Source organism: Molossus molossus, unplaced genomic scaffold, assembly GCF_014108415.1.
Source record: "Molossus molossus isolate mMolMol1 unplaced genomic scaffold, mMolMol1.p scaffold_m16_p_1, whole genome shotgun sequence".
Classification (NCBI taxonomy): Eukaryota; Metazoa; Chordata; class Mammalia; order Chiroptera; family Molossidae; genus Molossus; species Molossus molossus.
Window position 1 is genome coordinate 179,588,259 of NW_023425344.1, and position 23,780 is coordinate 179,612,038.

Here is a 23,780-nt window from a genome sequence, read left to right on the forward strand (position 1 = left end):
GTATGGGCTTTTGAAAACTCAGTCTTTTCTCAGTGTTTATGTAAATTTTTTTTCTCTTTCAGTGACAATATAGAGAGACCTGTTAGAAGACGACATTCCTCAGTAAGAAACACTGAAGTTAATTGTTAACGTTCTTGGAATGGTGACTGTATAAACAGTAATTTTGACTGTGGCATCACCATCCCACCCCCACTGGCTTCTATTGCTCTCTGGATAAAGATGCAAATATTTAACCTGGTTATAGTTCTATACATATATTAAAATTTTTCTTTTATTAATTTCATAGTAATTTGATTAATTATAATGCTATGTAAATGATACTTCAATAAAGCTGTCTAAAATATATATATTTAAACTGGTGTACAAAGCTATAGCAAGACACAAGAAAATCCAGCTTAAACTGATTTGAGCTAAAAATTTGGGTTATGAAATTGAAAAATCCAGATAGTAATAACTTTAGGTATGATTTACTGACCAGTGGTTACAACAGTATCATCAGTACTAGGATTTCCTTTCACTTTTTCTACTCTAACTGCTTTCTCTGGGTAATCTCCATAGTGATTGCTTCTGGAAAAATAGTGTCTATTTTCTCAAGATAAAAGAAAAACAACTCAAGATTGAATTGTTTGGCTTAATTATCTCAATATGGATTAAGTCCTCATTCCTGAACCAATCACTGTTCCTGAGAAAATATCATGTGCAGATTGTTTTAGACCAGGGCTACATGTTATACCCTATGTTGGGATGGAGCTTCACCCAGGCCACAGAGTTGGCAAAATAATTGGGGAATGTGGGCAGGGAGAAGGGAATAGATACCAAATGTTTAAATGAGCCACAAAGTGTAGCACTGAATGGTATGAATTTGAGGAATTTGAGTTTTTTATAGGAATTTTAGCATTTCTACCTTTCTACTCATGGTATAACTTTAAATGAACTAATTACTAATAGATATGTTGGATTTTCTTCAATAATTCTCTTCTAGATTTTGAAACCTCCTAGGAGTCCTCTTAGGGACCTCAGAGAAGGGAATGAAATAGTTCAGGTAAGTTTCTAATGCAAATGCTTTATAGATGACTATTTTCAGTGATATTGTTAATAGTCAGAAATTTTGTTAGCCATATGAAGTGAGAACATCATAAATTTTTCTCAATTGAATATGAACAAATAAGAATCTCATGGCCTTCAGCTTAAAATCCAAACACTTGAATAAGCGGGTGCTCATGATTTTTAATCCTTATTTACTTTGCAGCCTTCTTTCTTGCCACTCTGACATATATATCTCACCATTTGGAGTTGCTTACTATTCCCCAAACAATATATGAACTCTCAAACCTGCAAGTACTTACATATGATGTTCTCTGCCTAGATGGTAGTTCTTCATTCTTCTTCTTTCTCCCAACATTTTTTTTTTTAATCATCACCTGAGGATATTTTTCCATTTATCTTCAGATAGAATAGGAGAGAGGGAGAAAGGGAGAGAGAGAGAGAGAAACATCAATGTGAAAGAGACACATTGATTGGTTGCCTCCCAGGGCCGGGGATGAACCGCAGCCGAGGTACATGCCCCTGAGCAGAATCGAACCTGTGACTCATTGGTCGGTGGGCTGATGCTCTAACCGCTGAGCCAAACCGGCCAGGGCTCCCAACATTTTATTTAAAAAATTTTTTTTTTTTTTTTCCATTTTTTGTACAGATAGAGTGGGAGGGAGAGAGAGGAAGGGAGAGAGAGTGAGAAACATCGACGTGAAGGGACACATCGAGTGGCTGCCACCCGCACGACCAACCAGGGCCGGGGACAAACTGCAACCGAAGTACGTGCCCTTAGCGGGAACCGAACCCGGGTCTCTCCGGACCGAAGGCCGACGCTCTAACCACTGAGCCAAACTGGCCAGGGCTAAAAAATTTTTTAAACATACTGAAAAGCAGAAAGAATTTTACAGTGAGTGCTTTTATAGTCATCTAGATTCTACAATTAATATTTTATCACACTTTATAATAATTCTGTAGCCCTCTTTATTTAGTGATTCCTATTTGTCTGTCAAGACTCAGCTGTGGAATCACTTGTCTCAGAAAAATCATCCTCTACGTTTTTTATCGTAATTGTTTACTAATGTCTTTTCTAAATTGAGAGCTCCCTAAAGGCAGGAACTTTATCATGTGTTTTTTAAAATTTATTGTGCCCAGTACATAATGACTTTTAGTACCTTTTGTTGATTGATGCAACACAAATAGTTTTGGAGAACATGTAATTCTGCGTGTTCATTCTACTTTGGCTTCTTTAATAATTTTTTTTTTTAACTTTCACATTTTTAATTAATTTATTTTTGAGGTTTTATTTTTTATTGCAATTTTTATTAATTTATTTTTGTTACAGATGTTTCTCCTTTTTCCCCCCATCGACACCTTCCTCCCGATCCTGCCCCCCCAGCATTGTTATTTTTCTTTTTTCAATTACAGTTTACATTTGATATTATTTTGTGTTAGATTCAGGTGTACAGCACAGTAGTTTTACAGTTATAATTTTTTTTTATCCTCACCCGAGGACATTTTTTGTTCAGGTAGAGTGGGAGGGAGAGAGAGGAACAGAGAGAGAGAAACATTGATGTGAAAGGGCCACATCGAGTGACTGCCACCTGCACGACCAACCAGGGCTGGGGACAAACCGCAACTGACTGATGTATGTGCCCTTAGCGGGAACTGAACCCAGGTTTCTCTGGACTGCAGGCTGATGCTCTAACCTCTAAGCCAAACCGGCCAGGGCTACACTCATAAATACTCACAAACTGTTTCCCTTGATATTTTCCATACCTACCCGGCATCATACATAGCTATTACAGTATTATTGACTATGTTCCCTATGCTCTACTTTACATCCCCATGATTATTTTGTAACTATCAATTAGTACTTCTTAATTCCTTCATCTTTTCCACCCAGTTTCTCACCCCCCATTCCCCTGGCAATCATCTATCTATTCTCTGTATCTATGAGTCTGTTTCTGTTTTGTTTGTTTGTTTGGTTCTTTAGATTCCACATATAAGTGAAATCATATGGTATTTGTCTTTCTCTGTCTGACATATTTCACTTAGCATAATAACCTCCAGGTCCATCCATGCTGTCACAAATATAAGAATTCTTTTTTTTTTTTTCCTATGGCTGAGTAATAATCCATTGTATATATATGTACCAAAGCTTTTTTATCCATTTGTCTATGGATATGCTCTTGGATTATCTTGGCTATTGTAAATAATGCTGAAATTAACATAGTGATGCATACATTCTTACAAATTAGTGTTTTTGGTTTCTTCGGATGTATTCCCAGAAGTGGAATTGCTGGGTCATAAGGCAGTTCCATTTTTAATTTTTTGTGAAACCTTCATACTGTTTTTAATAGTGGCTGCATTCCCACCAACAGTGCATGAAGGTTTGCCTTCCATCCTTGCTAACACTTGTTGTTTGTGGATTTATTCATGATACCATTCCAACAGGTGTGAGGTGACGTCTCATTGTGGTTTTAATTTGCCTTTCTTTGATGATTAGTGATGTTGAGTATCTTTTCATATGTCTATTGGCCATCTGTATGTCCTCTTTGGAGAAGTGTTTATTCAGGTCCTCTGCCCACTTTTTCATTGGATTGTTTTTTTAGTGTTGAGTTGTATGAGTTCTTTTTTTTTTTCCTCACCGGAGGACATTTTTTTTTTTGCATTTAATTTTAGAGCGGGAGGGAGAAGAGGAGGAAGAGAGAGAGAGACACACACATCGAGTGGTTGCCACCCACGCGACCCCAAATGGGGCCAGGGACAGACTGCAACTGAGGTACGCACCCTTAGCAGGAACTGAACCTGGGCCTCTCTGGTCCGTGAACCTATGTTCTAACCGCTGAGCTAAACCGGCCAGGGCGTATGAGTTCTTTACAAATTTTGGATAGTAACCTCTTATTGAATGTATTATTGGCAAATACGTTCTCCCATTCAATAGGTTGTCTTTTTGTTTTGTTGATGTCTAATTTTTCTATTTCTCAAATAAATTAAGCTTCTTTTTGCATTAGGGCCTCTGTACACATTCTGCCTAGAATGCTTTCCCTTTATCCAACTCTTCCTCTGACTACTAATACTTCAGGTTTCAATCTAAATGTACTGTCTCAAAAAAATCGTTCCTGGTTCTCAGGCTAAAAAAGTTTTTTTATGTAGTTTTCCTTTATATCACTTATCACATTTTGAGTTTTATATTTGAATGGATTATAAAAATATTTTTATTGATTTTTTTTAGAGAGAGAGGGGCAGGGAGAGAGAGAGAGAAACATTGATTAGCTGCCTCCTGCATGCCCCCTGGGCTCAAGCCCAAAACCCCAGCATGTACCCTGTCCAGAAATTGAACTGGGACTTCTCAGTCAATGGGACAATGCTCAATCCACTGAGCCACCCTGGCCAGGCTTAAATGGATTTTTTTATTTTCATGTCTTTCACCATTAATTCCTAGTAGATAGGTCTGTATTTTCTTTACCACTATTTTTCTATCACTTAGCACAGAATTTAGAATGTGTGTGTATTTTTTTAAAATGTTTTTTTGTTTTATTTATTTATTAGCTTTTAAACTGAATTTATTGAGGTGACCTTGGTTATTAAAATTATATAGATTTTGGGGGTACAATTGTATAATCATCATCAGTATATAGTATTGTGTGTTCACTACCCCAAGTCAAGTGTTCTTCCATCACTATTTATCTGCCCTTTTATCCTCTACTATGTCCCTCCCACCCACCTTTCAAAAATGTTTTTAATGAACTTTCAATGATTAAATGACAGATTTCATAGACTCATAGAGCTTTAAAATCAACAGGACCGCACTAGGAATATTTTGTTGTTCCTCTGCATGGAGGGTAAAAGGCGAAAGATTTATATGATCTGAAGAGAAACCAGAGTATTGTCACCAGTAATCTTGAATCTAGTTTTTTTCATTTTATAGATGAGAAGTGAAATCCAGAGATGTTAAATGTTTTGTCTAACCCCACACACCTAGTTAGTGACATACTTCAAATTAGTGCTCTAATCTACTGGTTTCTAATATACTACACAGATTTGTTTTGTTTTGTTTTTTAGTAAGAACTGTTAGTATTTGGATCTGAAAATACTGTTGAAGAGCAGTAGAAAACCCCAGCCATTCAATACTTGAAATAGTCTAGAAATTTCCCTTCCTGTTACTTCTGATAGAATTAGTCAAAGTTAGTTTACAGAGACTACAGCAGGTCAAGAAAGAAGTAGATATAAGTACCTTTAGAAGAATGTAGACCCAGTCTGTGTAAGGCCACACTGCCTAGATCCACCATGCCTTCTAAGAATACTGAAGAAAGTGGAGTTTGTATTTTGAAGATCAATTCCAAGGAAGCTAACTAGATAAGTTGCTTGTCACACATACCTTTTTCATTCATGCTGAATATTTCACTTTATTTATTTATTTTTTATTTTTTTCTTTATTGATTTTTAGAGAGAGGAAGGGAGAGGGAGAGAGAGAGAGAAACATTGATGAGAGAGAACATCAATTGGCCGCCTCCTGCATGCCCCCCACTGGGGATCGGGCCCACAGCCTGGGCATGTGCCTTGACCAGGAATCGAACCAGTGACCTCTTGGTGCATGGGTCGATGCTCAACCACTGAGCCACACTCGCCGTGTTGAATACTTCACTTTTGATCCTCAAAGATTTCTGTAAAAAAAAAGCCTTTCTAGAATAAAAAGACATTGTATTAAAGTTGTAGAAAAAAATTTAAAAAAGAAATGTATTAGTGTCTTTTAGCTTTTTACTGTGTCAGTATTATTGTCATATTAATCTCAAAGTCACCTGTAGCATGTGCCAGGATGAACATTCCTGATTCTTTGGTATAATAAGATTTATGTTCATGTATTCAGAATTAACATGGTAAAATTCTCTGTGGATTTTGTTTCTCTATCTTGCTTTTTGTATTTGGTATCTATGTGAGCAAAATAGTTTGCTCTTGCTAAGAAATATGAGGAAAGCCCTGGCCGGTTTGGCTCAGCGGTTGGAGCGTCGACCTGCGGTACAGAGAGACCTGGGTTCGGTTACCGCTAAGGGCACGTACCTCGGTTGCAGTTTGTCCCCAGCCCTGGTTGGTCGTGCGGGTGGCAGCCACTCGATGTGTCCCTTCACATCGATGTTTCTCTCTCTCTCTTCCTCTCTCTCCCTCCTGCTCTATCTGAACAAAAAATGGAAAAATGTCCTCGGGTGAAGATAAAAAAAAAAAAATGAGGAAAAATGAAAATAGTATATTATAATGAAAAATGCTCAGCATTACTAATCATTTGGGAAATGCAAATTATAACCACAATGAGATGTCACCTCATACTTGTTAGAATGACTACTATAAAAAAACAACAGAAAATAACAAGTGTTGGCTGGGATGTGGAGTAATTGGAACCTTTGTGCTTTGTTGTGGAGATGAAAAATGGTGGTACTTCTATGGAAAACAGTATGGTGGTTCCTCAAAAAATTAAAATAGTATTATCATATGACTAAGCAATTCCACTTCTGGATATTTACTCAAAATAATTGAAAGAAGGGTCTTGAAGAGATGTACACCCCTGTTCATAGCATCATTATTTACAGTAGAGGGAGGAAGCAACCCAGTGTCTGTTGACTGATGAATGGACAAACAAAATATGGTATCAATGGAACATTATTCAGCCTTAAAAGAAGAAGGGAATTCTGACCCTGGCCTGTGTGGCTCAGTTGATTGAGTGTTCTTCTGTGCACTGAAGGATTGCCAGTTCAGTTCCCCTTCAGGGCACATGCTCAGGTTGTGGGTTTGATCCCTGGTAGGAGGTGTGCAGGAGCAGTTGATTGATGTTACGCTCTCATATCAATTTTTCTTTCTCTCTCCCTCTCCTTTCATCTGTCTCTAAAAAACCAAAATCTTGGGGGGTGGAAGTGGGGATGAGGGGGTTAATGGAGGAGAAAAAGGGGGGTATATCTGTAATACTTTCAACAATAAAGACAGATTTTTTAAAAAGCAAAAAAATCTTAAAAAAATAAGAAGGTAATTCTGGCACGTATTACAGCATGGATGAACCTTGAGGCCATTATGTTAAGTGAGTAAACCAGGCACAAAAGAAAAAGAAAACTTTATGATTCCACTTACGAAGTACCTAAAGTAGTCATATTTCTTTTTTTTTTTTAATATATTTTTTTTTATCCTCACCCGAGGACATTTTTCCATTTTTTGCACAGATAGAGTGGGAGGGAGAGAGAGGGAGAGAGAGAGAGAGAGAAACATCGACGTGAAAGAGACACATCGAGTGGCTGCCACCCGCACGACCAACCAGGGCCGGGTACAAACTGCAACCGAGGTACATGCCCTTAGCGGGAACCGAACCCGGGTCTCTCCGGACCGCAGGCCGATGCTCTAACCGCTGAGCCAAACCGGCCAGGGCTATATTTCTTTTTTTTTATCCTCACCCGAGGACATTTTTGCACTTATCTTCAGATAGAGTGGGAAGGAGAAAGGGGGGAAGAGAGAGAGAAACATCGATGTGAGAGAAACATATCAAGTGGCCACCACCCACACAACCCCAACTGGGCTGGGTACAAACTGCAACCGAGGCATGTGCCCTTAGTGGGAACCGAACCTGGACTCTACAGTCCACAGGCTGATGTTCTAACCACTGAGCCAAACCGGCCAGGGCCAAAGTAGTCATATTTCTTGAGACAGGAAATAGAATGGTGGTTATAGAAAGTTTAGGGAGGAAAGGGGAGTTGTTTAATGAATATATAGTTTCAGTTTTGCAAGATGAAAAGAGTTCTAGAGATTGGTTGTGTAACAGCATAGATGCCCTGGCCAGTTTGGTTCTCCAGTTAGAGCATCGGCCCTTGGACCGAAGGGTCGCAGGTTCGATTCAGGTCAAGTGCATGTAACTGAGTTGCAGGTCTGCGGGAGACAACCAGTCAGTGTGTCTCTCTCACATCTCTCTCTCTCCTTCTTTCTCAATTTGTCTTTCTGCCTCCCTCCCTTCTACTCTCTCTAAAATTCAATGGGAAAATATCCTCAGGTAAGGATTAACAACAACAACATGTAGATATACTTAACTCTACTGAACTGTACACTTAAAAATGGTTAAGATCACCCTGGCCGGTTTGGCTCAGCGGTTAGAGCGTCGACCTGCGGTCCGGAGAGACCCGGGTTCGGTTCCCGCTAAGGGCACGTGCCTCGGTTGCAGTTTGTCCCCGGCCCTGGTTGGGTCGTGCGGGTGGCAGCCACTCGATGTGTCGCTTCACGTCGATGTTTCTCTCTCTCTCTCTCTCTTCCTCCCACTCTATCTGAACAAAATATCGAAAAGAATGTCCTCGTGTGAGAATTAAAAAAAAAAAAAAAAAAAAAAAATGGTTAAGATCACCAAGAAACAAAGAGGACCCAAGTAAATAAAATCAGAAATGTAAGTGGTGAAGTAACAACTGACATCACAGAAATACAAAGGATTGTAAGAAAATACTATGAACATTTTATATGCCAACTAATTGGACAACCTAGGAAAAATAGACAAATTCTTAGAATCATACAGTCTTGCAAATTTCAAACAGGAAGAGTCAGAAAACCTGAACAGACCAATAACAACTAAGGAAATTGATTCCTAGCAAACAAAAGCCCTAGTCTGGATGGCTTCATAGGGGAGTTTTACCAAATATTCAAAGAAGAACTAACCCATTCTTTTTAAACTATTCCAAAAACTTAGAGGAAGGAAGACTTTGAAGCTGTTTTCTTGAGGCCAGCATAATCCTAATTTCAAAACCCAATAAAGATACTATAAAGAATGAATTACAGGCCAGTATTCCTGATGAACATAGATGCCAAAATCCTTAACAAAATATTAGCAAATTGGATTCAGCAACATATCAAAAGAATTATTCACCACAACCAAGTGGGATTTATTCCAGGGGTTCAAGGCTGGTACAGTATTCACAAATCAATAAATGTGATACACTACATAAACAAAATGAAAGATAAAAATGATATGATCATATCAATAGATGCTGAAAAAGCATTTGACAACATCCAGCACCCATTTCTGATAAAAAACATTCAGCAAAGCAGGAATAGAGGAATCATACATAATAAAGACCATGTATGAAAAACCTACAGCTAGCATCATACTCAGTGGGCAAAAACCAACAGCATTTCCCTTAAGAACAGGAACAAGTCAGGGATGTCCACTTTTGTCATTCTTACTCAACATAGTACTGGAAGTCTTAGCCATAGCAATCAGACAAGAAGAAACAGTGAAAGGCATCCAGATTGGTAAAGAGGAAGTGAAACTCATTATTCACAGATGACATGATATTGTACATAGAAAACTCTAAAGACTCCACAGGAAAACTGCTAGGTTTAATAAATGAATTCAGCACAGTAGCAGGATAACATCCAGAAATCAATGGCATTTTTTTTTTTTTTTATTCCTCACCTGAGGATACTTTTCTATTTATCATCAGACAGAGTGGGAGGGAGGGAGACAGAGAGAAACATCAATGTGATAGAGCTACATCGACTGGTTGTCTCCTGCATGACCTGACTAGGGCCGGAATGAACTGCAACCAAGGTGCATGCCCTTGATTGGAATCGAACCCACAACTCATTGGTCTGCAGGCTGACACTCTAACCACTGAGCCAAACTGGCCAGGGCTTGATGGCATTTTTATACACCAATAATGAACGTTCAGAAAGAGAAACTAAAAACAATTCCATTTACTATAGCAACAAAATATTAAGATATATAGGAATAAACTTAACCAAAGAGGTAAAAGATCTGTTCTCAGAAAACTACAGGACATTGAAAAAAGAAATAGAGGAAGATATAAGAAAGTGGAAGCATATACCATGTTCATGGATTGGAAGAATCAACATTATTATTATTATTATTATTATTATTATTATTTTTAATCCTCACCTGAGGACATTTTTCGATATTTTGTTCAGATTGGGAGGGAGAGAGAGAGAGAGAAACATCAATGTGAAAGGCACATCAAGTGGTTGCCACCCACATGGGCCGGGGACAAACTGCAACCGAGTTACGTGCCCTTAGTGGGAACCGAACCCAGGCCTCTCTAGACCGCGGGCCAGCGCTCTAACTGCTGAGCCAAACCGGTCAGGGCAAAATCAGCATTATTAAAATGTCCATACTAGCCCAGCCGGTGTGGTTCAGTGGATTGAGCATCGTCCCATTGACTGAGGGGTGCTGGTTAGATTCCAGGTCAGGACATGTGCCCAGGTTGCGGACTTAATTCTCAGTAGGGAGTGTGCAGGAGGCAGCCGATCAATGTTTCTCTCATTGATGTTTCTATCTCTCTCCCTCTTTCTAAACATATCAATAAATGCCCTGGCTGGTTTTCTCAGTGGTTAGAGCATCGGCCCACGGACCAGAGAGTCCTGGGTTTGGTTTCCGCTAAGGGCACATACCTTGGTTGTGGTTTGTCCCTGGCCCCGGTTGGGGTCATGTGGGTGACAACCACTTGATGTGTCTCTCTCATATCAATGTTTCTCTCTCTCTCTCTCCTTCCCTCTCTTCCACTCTATCTGAAGATAAATGCGAAAATGTCCTTGTGTGAGAATAAAAAATAAAAAACTTTTAAAAATACCATTAAAAATGTAAAAAAATAAAATTGAAAAAATAATTTCTATACTATCCAAAGCAATCTACAAATTCAGTACAATCTTTAATAAAATACCAATGGCATATTTCTCTTTTTTTAAATCCTCACCTGAGGATATTTTTCCATTTATCTTCCGTTAGAGTGGGGGTTGAGGGGGAGAGAGAGAGAGAGAGAAGCATCTATGTGAGAAATATGCATACGCATTGATTGGTTCCCTCCCACACAACCCTGACCAGGGCCGGGGACCAAACTGCAGCTGAGGTGCATGTCCTTGACTGGAATCGAAGCTGCTACTCTTTGGTCCATAGGCTGACGCTGTAACCACCGAGCCAAACCAGCCTGCACCAAACAGCATAGATCACAGATCTACAACAAATACTCCAAAAGTTTACGTGGAATCATAAAAGATCCCTAATAACCACAACAATCTTGAAAAAGAAGAACAAAGTGGGAGGGATCACAATGTCAGATATCAAGTTATACTACAAAGCCATTGTAATCAAAACAGCCTGGTCCTAGCACAGGAACAGACATATAGATGAATGGACAGAACAGAGAAGCCAGAAGTTGACCAAAGACATTATGCTCAGTTAATATTTGATAAAGGAGGCAAGCGCATACAATGGAGTAAAGATAGTCTTTCAATAGATGGTGTTGGGATAATTGGACAGGTACGTGCAAAAAAGAAATTAGCCCTGGCTGGTTTGGCTCAGCAGTTAGAGCATTGGTCTGTGGTCTAGAGAGACCCGGGTTCGGTTTCCGCTAAGGTCACGTACCTCAGTTGCAGTTTGTCCCCGGGTGTGTGGGTGGCAGCCACTCGATGTGTCCCTTTCACATCGATGTCTCTCTCTCTCTCTTCCTTTACCTCCCTCCCACTCTGTCTGAACAAAAAGTGGAAGAATGTCCTCGGGTGAGGATTTAAAAAAAAAAGAAATTGGCCTTGGCCGATTTGGCTCAGCGGTTGGAGCGTTGGCCTGCGGACCAGAGAGTCCTGGGTTCGGTTTCTGCTAGGGGCACATACCAAAAAAAAAAAAAAAAAAGAAATTGGCCATCAACTTACACCATACACCAAGAATAAACTCAAAATGGATAAAAGAGTTAAATGTAAAATCATGAGACCATAAAAATTCTAGAAGAAAATGCAGACAGCAAAATCTCAGACATCACCTCAGAATTTTCACCTATACATCACCTAAGGCAAGAGAAATCAAGGAAAAAATTAAAAAGTGGGACTACATCAAACTAAAAAGTTTCTGCACAGCAAAAGAAACCAACATTAAAATGGAAAGGGAGCCCACTGTATGGGAGAACATACTTGCCAATGATATATCAGATAAGGGGTTAATATTCAAAATATATAAAGTTCTCATACAACTCAACCAAAGGAAGACAAATAATCCAATTTTAAAATGTCCAGAGGACCTGAATAGACATTTCTCCAAAGAGGATATACAAATGGCCAAGAGATATATGAAAAAACGGTCAATGTCACTAATCATCAGAGAGATGCAAATTAAAATGACTGAGGTTTCACCTCACAAATGCCAGAATGGCTGCCATCAACAAATCATCAAACAAGTGCTGGTGAGGATATGGAGAAAAGGGTACTATAGTACACTGCTGGTGGAAATGTAAGACTGGTGTAGCCACTATGGAAAACAATATGGTGTTTCCTTAAAAATTTAAAAATGGAATGATCCCACTCCTAGGTATATATCCTAAGAATCCTGAAACACCAATCAGAAAGAGTATATTCACCACTATGTTTGTAGCAGCACTATTTACAATAGCTGAGATCTGGAAACAGCCCAAGTGTCCATCAGTAGAATGAGTGGATGAAGCGATGGTACATTTACACAATGGAATACTATGCAGCTGTAAGAAAGAAAGATCTTTTACCCTTTGAGATGACATGGAGGGACCTGGAGAGTATTATGCTAAGTGAAATAAACCAGTCAGAGAAAGACAAGTATCACATGATCTCACTTTTTTGTGGAATATAAGGAATAAAATAAGCTGATGAACAAAATAGATCCAGAGACATGGAAGTCGGGAACAGACTGACAAACTTCAGAGGGAAGGGGGTGGGGGTGGGAAGAGATGAACCAAAGAACTTTTATATATGTGTGTGTAACTAATTGACACAGACAACAAACAGTGCAGTGAAGGTGGGTTGGGGGGGGAGGCAGGCGGGGGATGGGAGTGGGGGAGGGTGTCAATGTGGGGGAAAGGAAGGGACATCTGCAATATTTTAAACAGTAAAGATAAAATTTTTATGTTTGTTAATCTTCATCCGAGGATATTTTTCCATTAATTTTTAACAGAGTGGGAGGGAGGGAGAGAGAAACTTTGATGTGAGAGAGACACAGCAATTGTTTGCCTCCTGCATGACCCCAACTGTGGTTGGGGTTTGAACCTGCAACCCAGGTACGTGCCCTTGACTAGGAATCAAACCACAACCTTTTGGTCCACAGGCCCATGTTTTAACCACTGAGCCAAACCAGCCAGGGCAACATACTTTTTTTTTTTTAATGGTTAAGATGCTTGAGTACATTATGCTAAGTGAAATAAGCCAGTCACAGAAGGACAGATACTGTATGAGTCCACTTATATGAGGTATCTAAAATAGTCAAACTCATAAAACCAGGGGCACAGAGGAGGGGGAAATGGGAATTGCTAATCAACAGGTATAAAATTTCAGTTATGCAAGATGAATATGTTCTAGAGATCTGTGCAATGCTGTGTCTATAGTTAACAGTATTGTACCTTTAAAAATCTGTTAAGAGAATAGGTTTCTTATAAAGTGTTCTTACCGCCCTGGCCGGTTTGGTTCAGTGGTTAGAGCGTCCGCCTGCGGTCCGGAGAGGCCCGGGTTCGGTTCCCGCTAAGGGCATGTACCTCGGTTGCAGTTTGTCCCCGGCCCTGGTTGGTCGTGTGGGTGGCAGCCACTCGATGTGTCCCTTTCACATCGATGTTTCCCTCTCTCTCTCTTCCTCTCTCTCCCGCCCACTCTGTCTGTACACAAAAATGGAAAAATGTCCTCGGATGAGGATTAAAAAAATAATAATAAAACTAACCTTTTAAAAAAATAAATAAATAAAATAAAGTGTTCTTACCACAATAAAATAAAAATTTTAAAAGTGCTTACGATGGTAAATTTTGTTTATATGTACTTTACTACAATTAATTTTTTTTAATCTTAAAAATAGTATAGTAAGGTTATCATAACAGGCAACAACATTTGTTTTTTCCTCAGTTTTGTTGTTGTTGTTGTTAATCCTCACCCAAGGATATTTTTTCCATTGATTTTTAGAGAGCATGGAAGGGAGGAGGGAAGGGGAGAGAGAGAAACATCGATGTGAAAGAGATACATTGATTGGTTGCCTCCTGTGCACACCCCAACCCAGGCCAGAGATCAAACGTGCAACCCAGATATGTTCCCTTGACTGAGAATCTAACCTGCCATCCTCTGGTGCGTGGGCAGATGCTCTAAGCACTACTGAGCCATGGTGTCCAGGGCTATTTTCAGTTTTTCTTCTTCATAGGAAAATAGCCATTCACTTAAAAGAGAGAGAGGGTAAGGGGCAGTAATCTCCTTAAATATATGTTGTTTGTTTCAGTATGCTTCTTATTATTCACACTGAAAATTATATTCATGTTTGTTGAGTGCTTCTACATTGCAATATTTTGGAGAATCAAATTAATAATAATATAAAATTATTACAGAATAAGACTTGGTCTGTTTGTAGTACTCTGGAGACCTAATTCACAGTGGTTTCATTAAGAATCATACCATATATTCTCTGCCCTTAGGAGCCCAGTGCTTTGAGAAATAAGAAAAGCTCTCGTCGAGTCAGCTTTGCAGATACTATAAAGTAAGTTGAAAGGAAAAATAATTTAAAATGACTGGTAATGCTTTGTTGTGTGTCAAACTAAATATGTTGGTGCTGACTCAGATAATCTGTTTCTTTTCTTTTTGTTAATCTTCACCCAAGGATATTTGTCCATTGATTTTTAGATAGAGTAGAAGGGAGGGAGGAAGAGAGAGAGAGAGAGAGAGAAACATCGATGTGAGAGAGACACATCAATTTGTTTCCTTTTGCACGATCCCGACTGGGGCTGGGGATCGAACTTGCAACCCAGGTATGTGTCCTTGACTGGGAATCGAACCCACGACCCTCTGTTCCTTAGGCTGACACTCTGTTGAGCCAAACCAGTCAAGACAGTAATCTGTGTTTCTATTAGATGAGCATTAGAAAATTATTATTTAAAAGGTTGTTGTTGCCCTGGCCGGTTTGGCTCAGCGGTTGAGCGTCGGCCTGCAGACCAGAGACTCCCAGGTTCGGTTCCCGCTAGGGGCACATACCACCAAAAACAAAAAAAATAAAATAAAAGGTTGTTGTTTAGCATTATGCTTAAAAGGAAAACATTGAAACTATTCCCTCTAAAGTCAGAAACAAAACTATTAAGTCTTACTACTGTCATTTATTGTATTGGAGGTGCTAACCAACAAAAAATAAAGTAGACAAAGAATTGGAGTTACAAAAATTGCAAAGATGGAGGTAAATCTATTACTTTTTGCAAATTTTATATTATGAAAATCCAAGAATATCAGTTGAAATACCTCTACAGACAGACATAAGTAGTAGGATATAAAATTAACAAGGAAATCAACATATTTTCTCTCTATAAATAATAATCTGATAGAAAATAAATGTTTTTTTCTGTTACATTTTGTTGCTGTAAATATGATAATAAAACCATATAAAGAAGAAAACATGCCCAGCTGTTGTAGTTCAGTGGCTGAACATCAACTCGTGTACCAAGAGGTTGCTGGTTCGATTCCTGTTCAGGGCACATGCCCAGGTTGTGGGCCCAATCCCCAGTGTGGGGGCATGCAAGAGGTGGCCAGTCGATGTTCTCTCTCATCAATGTTTCTATCTCGCTCTCCCTCTTCTTTCCTCTCTCTCTCAAATCAATAAAGAAACAAAATTTTTTTTAAAAAGAGAAGAAAACATTACTAAAGAATGCTAAAGGATAAATATACAAATGAAGACATAACAAGTTCCTGAATAAAAGATTCAACATCATAAAGATTTCGTTTCTCCCTAAATTTGTTTATTAATTGAATATAATTCTTATATTGTGTTTTAATGATTATATTCTTGATGTTTAGCAGTATATTTATTTTCTCATTGATTCAAGAGTCATTTAATAGAGAATTTAAAAATATCTAAGTGGTAAGGGCATTTTGTTGTTGTTAATTTTTACTTATATTGTAGACAGAATGTTAATCTTGTATTATTTTTATTTCTATTAGATTTTCTTTGTAATCTTGTATATGATCAATTTTTGTGCATGATCCATAGATACTTGAAAAGAAGGTGTGTGTGTGTGTGTGTGTGTGTGTGTGTGTATATATATATATATATATAATTTTGTTTTTCTCACCAGAGGATATTTTTCTCTTTATCTTTTTCTGTTTATCTTCAGATAGAGTGGGAGGGAGGGAAGAAGGGGGAAAAAGAGAGAGAGAGAGAGAAAGAGAGAGAAATGTCACATGACCCTGACCAGGGCTGGGCACGAGCTGCAACTAAGGTATGTGCCCTTGACTGGAATTGAACCCATGACTCATTGGTCTGTGGGCCAACGCTCTAACCACTGAGTCAAACCAGCCAGGGCAAGATATATTTTGTAGAGTTTGATAGTTATATCCACCTTATACCTTATGTTATTTGGGTATTTTATAATTTTCCATAATTTTAGTCATTTTAATCTGTCATGAATTATAAAACAGAGGTAAATTAATCTCATTGATAGTGCATCTTACTCTATCTCTCTTTATACTTCCAGTCATTTTTCTTTATGAATGTTGATCCTCTGTTCATTGGTATGTCATCGTTATATTGTCATTTGGAATTGCACTTTCTAGCACTATGAAATATTTTTTTTGGTTTTGTTTATTGCTTTTTTTTTTAATCCTCACCCAAGGATATTTTCCCGTTTATCTTCAGATAGAGTGGGAAGGAGAGAGAGATAGACATCAATGTGAGAGAGACACACTGATTGGTTGCCTCACACATGACCCCAACCAGGGCTGGGGACCAAGGTACGTGCCCTTGACTAGAATCGAACCTGCAACTTTTTGGTCTGTTGGCTGACGCTCCAACTGCTGAGCCAAACTAGCCAGGGCTTATTTATTTCTTTTTCACCCAAATTCTACCTAGACTGATATTAAGATTATTGTTTCTGCTATATTTTTGTTTTTATTTGTCTGGTATTCCTTTGTGTGTTGTTCAACCATGTATGAACAATGGTAAAATTAGTCTACTTACTCTCCCCCAACCCAATTTTAATCAATAATCTACCTTTGTACTATTAATATGTTTAAACTTCAATTAAAACTTGACCCATGCACCAAGGAGTCACCAGTTTGATTCCTGGTCTGGGCACATGCCCAGATTGTGGGCCAAATCCCCAGTGGGGAACATGCAGGAGGCACCAGTTGATGTTCTCTCTTATTGATGTTCTCTCTTATCAGTGTTTCCATCTCTCTCTTCTTCTCCCTTCCTCTCTCTCTAAAATCCATAAAGAAAAAAAACCTTTATTTTTAAAAGATGAAATATTGCCATTTGTGGCATTGTTGATGATCTTGAGAATCTTATGCTAAGTGAAGTAAGTCACATGGAAAAGGACAGCGCTGGATGGTGTGGCTAAGTTGGTTGGAGCATTATCCAGTACACCAAAAGGTTGTGGTTTGATTCCTGGGCAGGGCACATACCCAGGCTGTGTGTTTGATCCCTTGTCAGGGTTGTATGGGAGGCAACGATCTATGTTTCTCTCTGACATTGATGTTTTTCTCTTTCTTTCTTCCTTCCTCTCTCTCTAAAATCAATAAAAACATATCCTTGGGTGAGGATTCAAAAAATGAAGAAAGAAAAGGACAAGAACTGAATGATTTCATTCATGTGTGGGTTATAAAACAAGTAGCAAATGAACAAACAAAAAAACAAGCTTATAGATACAGACAACGGAATAGCTAATTACCAGAAGGGTTAGAGAGAAGGGGAGGGAAGATGAAGAGGGTAAAGAGAGTCAAATATTTGGTGCTGGAGGGAGACTAGACTTCAGGTGGTGAGTACACAATAGAGTGTACAGATATATTATAAAAATATATACATGGGAAAAAATGTATTGTTTTATATGTTATCCTTTGGCAGTTATAATAGGTGAGGCAGTTAACGTATTTCTACCTCTCACCTTCTGTGCATCATTCCCTTTCCAATTTTTTAAGTTGTATCATATTTTTCTCTTTTTCTCTCAGTATTTGACATTAGGGAATCTGTCAAATTTGTTTGTCTTAGTTCTATTATATATAGTATTTTAATGTTCACACCAGTTCCTTTGCTATATATAGTTGCCCTAATTATCTCTTGGTTGGAAGAAGTTTATTCTTTCCCCAAGTTGTTGGGTGCTCAAAACTGTTATAATCTTTTTTTTTTAATCCTCACCCGAGGACATTTTTCCATTTTCTGTTCAGATAGAGTAGGAGGGAGAGAGAGAGAGAAACATCGACGTGAAAGGGACACATTGAGTGGCTGCCACCCGCACGACCAACCAGGGCCGGGGTGCAAACTGCAACCAAGGTACGTGCCCTTAGCAGGAACCGAACCCAGGTCTCTCTGGACCGCAGGTCGATGCTCCAAACGTTGAGACAAACCAGCCAGGGCTCAAAACTGTTGTAATCTTTATACTTAAAGAAGGTCTGTATGGATATAAAATTTTCATTTATATTTTCTTTTTTTAAGGAACTTGTTAATGTGGTTCTGTTATCTTCTGGCATTGAATGTTTCTATGAACAAGCCTGAGGAGTGCATGATTTCCCCCCTCATGAAATGATTGGATCTTTGTGACAGGCTGCCTAACAGATTTATCTTTGACGTTTATTGATTTTATTAGGATATATCTCAATTTTTAGTGTTTTGGGTCTTGAATCTTGAATTGATCTTTAAATATTTTTTTCTATTCCATTATTTTAGATTTCTCTAGGGACTCAATAATTTATGAACACAAATTATCTTTATATTCATTGTTTTTTTATTGCATTATTTTCTTAATTTCTTATATTTCTTTTTTATTTTTAAAAATTTATATCTTTTTTCATATTTTCCAAAGTGCTTATTCAACCTTGTGTCCCTTCCAGTTTTGCCTTCATTCTGTGATGATTATATGTTTTCTTCTGCTTCTTTCATAAGTTCCATCTATTTGTGTTTCATTTCTGCTGTCTTATTATCTCTCCTTGAGTTCTTGTATTTCTGCTTTCATTTCTTTCATAGAGGTGATTGTTTTGCTATACTTTGTAAATCCTTTGCAAACTGTGTGTGTGTACAGTTTTTATCTGCTCTGGGACAACATTTTCCTGATGACTATTTTACTTATGTTAATAAATTGCTATGTTTTTCTTCCATACTTATATAGGTGTGTAGCCTTATATAGTATTTTTTTTTCTTTAAAAAAATTTTTATTTCTTTTTATGGATTTTTTTAGAGCAAGAGGAAGGGAGAGGGAAAGAGATAGAAACATCGACGATTGAGAATATTGATAGGTCTCCTCCTGCATTCCCCCACTGGGGATCAGGCCCACAACCTGGGCATGTGCCCTGACCGAGACTCGAACCAGCAGCCTCTTGGTGCATGGGTCGATGCTCAACCACTGAGCCACACCAGCTGGGCTATATATTTTTTCTTCTTCTTTTTAAAAATCTTAACCCCAGGATGGGTGTGTGTGTGTGTGTGTGTGTGTGTGTGTGTACATATACACATACACACATTTTTTTAAATCCTCACCTGAGGATATGTTTATTCATTTTAGAGAGATAGGAAGGAAGAGAGAGAGAAAGAGAAAGAGAAACATCCATGTGAGAAACATTGATTGGTTGCCTCGCATACACACCCAGTTGGAGATCAAACCCACAACCTAGGCATGTGCCCTGATGGGGAATTGAACCTGCAGTCTTTTTGGTGTATGGGATGATATTCCAGCCAACTGAGCCACTAGGCCGGGGCTGCTTTTCTTTTTTTTAATCTTAATTATGTCTTTGTAGATCCTGTACTTTTTACTCATTGAGTGAGTTGGGTTTTCCTCGACCGGGTATTTTCAAAACATTCCTGTGGAGAGTGGAGGGGTATGATGGTATTCCTGGATAGCTGTTTATCTATTTTAAAAAGGCTCTCTTCATCAGCCTGTGGTCCAGAGAGACCCGGGTTCAGTTCCTGCTAAGGGCACGTACCTTGGTTGCAGTTTGTCCCCGGCCCTGGTTGATCGTGTGTGTGGCAGCCACTCGATGTGTCCCTTTCACGTCGATGTTTCTCTCTCTCTCTTCCTCTCTCTCCCTCCCATTCTATCTGAACAAAAAATGGAAAAATGTCGTTGGGTAAGGATAAAAAAAAAAAAAAAAAAAAAAGGCTCTCTTTTTAGCTATCATAAAGACATACTATTTAATATCAACTTTTTCATATTTAATTTTCTGTATACCTCAGACTGCTTCAACTTGGCCTTTAGTGAGGTAAGCTCCTAGATCAATTTAACCTTGAAGTTAAACATTTTAGGATGAAGCTTTATTGTTTCATGTCCAGAAATCTTTCTAGCAAAGTCCTGGTCTTTAATCTATGTTGTTTCCCATTCCTCTCTGTCTCCCTAATTTTTTTTCTTAGCAAACCTTTAGGATCACCCACATTAAAGAACTCCAGTTCCATACCTGAAATATAAAACATGATTTTGCATTAGGATAGATATATAGTTGCCCAGGATTTCAGTTGTGGGGCTGTTAGGTACCTGTTTTCTTCTTTTCCTTAGATGAGTAGTCAGGTGATGGTAAGGGGTGTAAAAGGGGTTCCCAACTTGCAGTAGACAATGTATGACATCTTTGGTTACTCAGTATGGAGTTCCAAACAGTAGATACCTTCTAAAATATAATTTTTTTGCTATTGATTGATAGTAATTTTAATTGTTTTACATGTTTTTTATTAATCTTCTATCCATAAATTAATTTATGTCTTCCTGGATAAACATGAGTTGTCATTATTTCATGTGTTGAATTTTGAAATAAAAGATGCATAATAAGATTTAGTACAATCAGGGAAGACTAGCTATTGCCTGCCGGTAGACTTCCATAGGTGGTATATTCCCTGATGAAATTATCACTGTCTTCCTAGATCTTGCCCTTGACTTTGCAGACTCTCTCTCTCTCTCTCTTTTTTCTTTTTTTTTGGTCTGTATCCAAAATCGGTTGATTTCTCAGAGATGGGCTTATGCTGAACAGATTCACTACTACTAAATATATCATGAGAAACAAATTATATGAATCAGAACACTTGTTTAAGTAGATCAATACATTCCTAATAGACATTGTTACCAGCACTGGGGTTCTTGGGTTCCCCATGATAGAAATCAAGAGGAAATCCCAGAGACATTTCCAGACAGATTTTATTAAGCTTATGCTTGAGCACAGGGGAGGTGGCAAAGAGGAAAGGAAGGTCCTTAGAACTTGCTTGGGGCTGGCTCTGCGTGGCTGCTTTTTTATCCTCACCTGAGGACATTTTTGCATTCATCTTCAGATAGGGTGAGAGGGAGGGAGAGAGGGAGGAGGAGAGAGAGAAAGAGAGAGAGAGAGAAGCATTAGATGTGAGAGAGATACATGGATTGGTTGCCTCCCACACAAACCCAACCAGGATCAGGGATCAAACCTGCAATTCAGGTACATGCCCTTGACCAGGAATTGAACCCCTGACTCTTTGGTCTGTGGGCCAACGTTCTAACTGTTGAGCAAACTGGCCAGGGCTCTTCTTTTTTTAAATGTAATTTGGGTCATTCATTGTTCATAGTTTTCAGTGTTAACTTTCCTTTTATTGTATGATAGCAATCTTATTAAGTTCTAATATTTTTTTGCTATGAAACTTTAATGTTTTAGATAACTTCATAATTATCTTTACCTATGTTTCTTCATAATTTCCTAACTTTGAAAAGTTTCAATTTGTACCTTATAGGTTGTAGATTAAGTTAAAAATAGCTAATTTAGCCCTGGCCAGTTTGGCACAGTTGTTAGAGCATCGGCCTGCGGTCCAGAGAGACCCGGGTTCGGTTGCCGAACCGTGGTTGCAGTTTGTTCCCGGCCCTGGTTGGGTCATGCAGGAGGTAGCCACTTGATGTGTGCCCTTCACGTCGATGTTTCTCTCTCTCTCTCTCTTCCTCTCCCTCCCTCTCACTCTGTCTGAACAAAAAATGGAAAAATGTTCTCGGATAAGGATAAAAAAAAAAGTTAAAAGTTAATTTAGTCAATAGCCATTCTTTTTTTTTTATCCTCACCCGAGGACATTTTCCCTTTGTTGTTATTGTTGTTGTTGTTGTTCAGATAGAAGAAGAGAGAGAGAGAGAAACATCAACGTGAAAGGGACACATCGAGTGGCTGCCACCCGCACGACCCAACCAGGACTGGGGACTAACTGCAACCAAGGTACATGCCCTTAGTGGGAACCAAACCCGGGTCTCTCTGGACCACAGGCCGACGCTCTAACCGCTGAACCAAACCGGCTAGGGCTCAATAGCCATTCTTTTTTTTTTTTTATTCTCACCCGAGGACATTTTTTGATATTTTGTTCAGATAGAGTGGGAGGGAGGGAGGGAGAGAGAGAGAGAGAGAGAGAGACATCAACGTGAAAGGGACACGTCAAGTAGTCGCCACCCACACAACCTAACCAGGGCCGGGGACAAACTGCAACTGAGGTACGTGCCCTTAGCGGGAACTGAACCAGGGTCTCTGGGGACCGCAGGCCGACGCTCCAACCACTGAGCCAAACCGACCAGGGCTCAATAGCCATTCTTTAATAGGGTGGTTCAAATTATTCATTATTTATTAAGATTAGCACATTTATTCTCCCTTTATTATTGGGTAAATTTAATTTCATTGTAGATTTTTGCTTATTTATTTATTTTAGAGAGAGAGGGAGAGAGTGATAGAAACATCCATGAGAGAAAACATCGATTGGCTGCCTTCTGGATGCCTCCCACTGGGGATTTGGCCCACAACCTGGGGCATGTGCCCTGGTGAGGAATTGAAATGGCAATCTCTTGATGTAAGGGATGACACTCAACCACTGAGCCACACCAGCTGGGCTTGTTTTGCTTTTAAATAAAAAATGGGTATTAGATATTATTAAATGCTTTTAGATCATCTATTAAAATGGTTGTATAGGTTTTCTACTTTAGTCTTCAATATGACAAAATCATTTTATGTTATTGAACAAAATACTGAATTATCTCTGCATTTCTAGGATAAATCCAACTTTGTCATGAAATTTTCTTTTTAGTGTTAATAGATTTAATTTGCTGATAATTTGAGATTTTCGTAATAATATAGGTGAGATTGGCCTATAGATTTTTTTTGTGTGTGCTAATCTTACTGTTGGGATACTATAAGTCTTATAAAATCAATCAGAAAATCTTTTATTTTCTATGCTTTAAACACTTTATTCTTTTTTTGTTTGTTTCTTTATTGATTTTAGAGAAAGTGGAAGGGAGCCCTGGCCAGTTTGGCTCAGCGGTTAAAGCGTCGGCCTGCGGTCCTGAGAGACCCGGGTTCGGTTCCCGCTAAGGGCATGTACCTCGGTTGCAGTTTGTCCCCGGCTCTGGTCAGTCGTGCGGGTGGCAGCCACTCGATGTGTTCCTTTCACATCGATGTTTCTCTCTCTCTCTCTCTGTTCCTCTCCCTCCCACTCTACCTGAACAAAAAATGGAAAGGTGTCCTTGGGTGAGGATAAAAAAAAAAAAGAAAGGAGAAAGTGGAAGGGAGAGGGAGAGAGAGATAGAAACATTAGTGAGAGAGAACATAGATTGGCCGCCTCGTGCATGCCCCCCACTGGGGATCAGGCCCACAACCTGGGCGTGTGCCTGGACTGGGAATCGAACTGGCGACCTCTTGGTGCATGGGTTGATGTTCAACCACTGAGCCATACCAGCTGGGGGTATGCTTTAAAACACTTTAAAAGTGACCTACAAAACTGTATAGTCTCCTTTCCACTTTTGTGCCCCATCTATTCATCTTCTATCACCCAAATAGATCTTTTTATTCTTCTG

The 23,780-nt window shown here is 38.9% G+C and overlaps 1 protein-coding gene across 7 annotated transcripts in view; it reads left to right on the top strand.

The window, feature by feature from the left end:
- The window catches only part of KNL1 (kinetochore scaffold 1), an 86,676-nt gene that overhangs the window by 6,899 nt on the left and 55,997 nt on the right, over positions 1-23,780 (top strand). For all 7 annotated transcript variants that reach the window (XR_004959335.1, XR_004959330.1, XM_036260029.1 and 4 more), the window contains exons 3-5: positions 63-102; positions 983-1,042; positions 14,463-14,524. Coding sequence is in view for 5 of the 7 variants with exons in the window: in XM_036260029.1 (XP_036115922.1) it covers positions 63-102; positions 983-1,042; positions 14,463-14,524 (162 nt within the window). In the remaining 2 variants the exon portion in view is untranslated. The remainder of the gene's footprint in view (positions 1-62; positions 103-982; positions 1,043-14,462; positions 14,525-23,780) is intronic.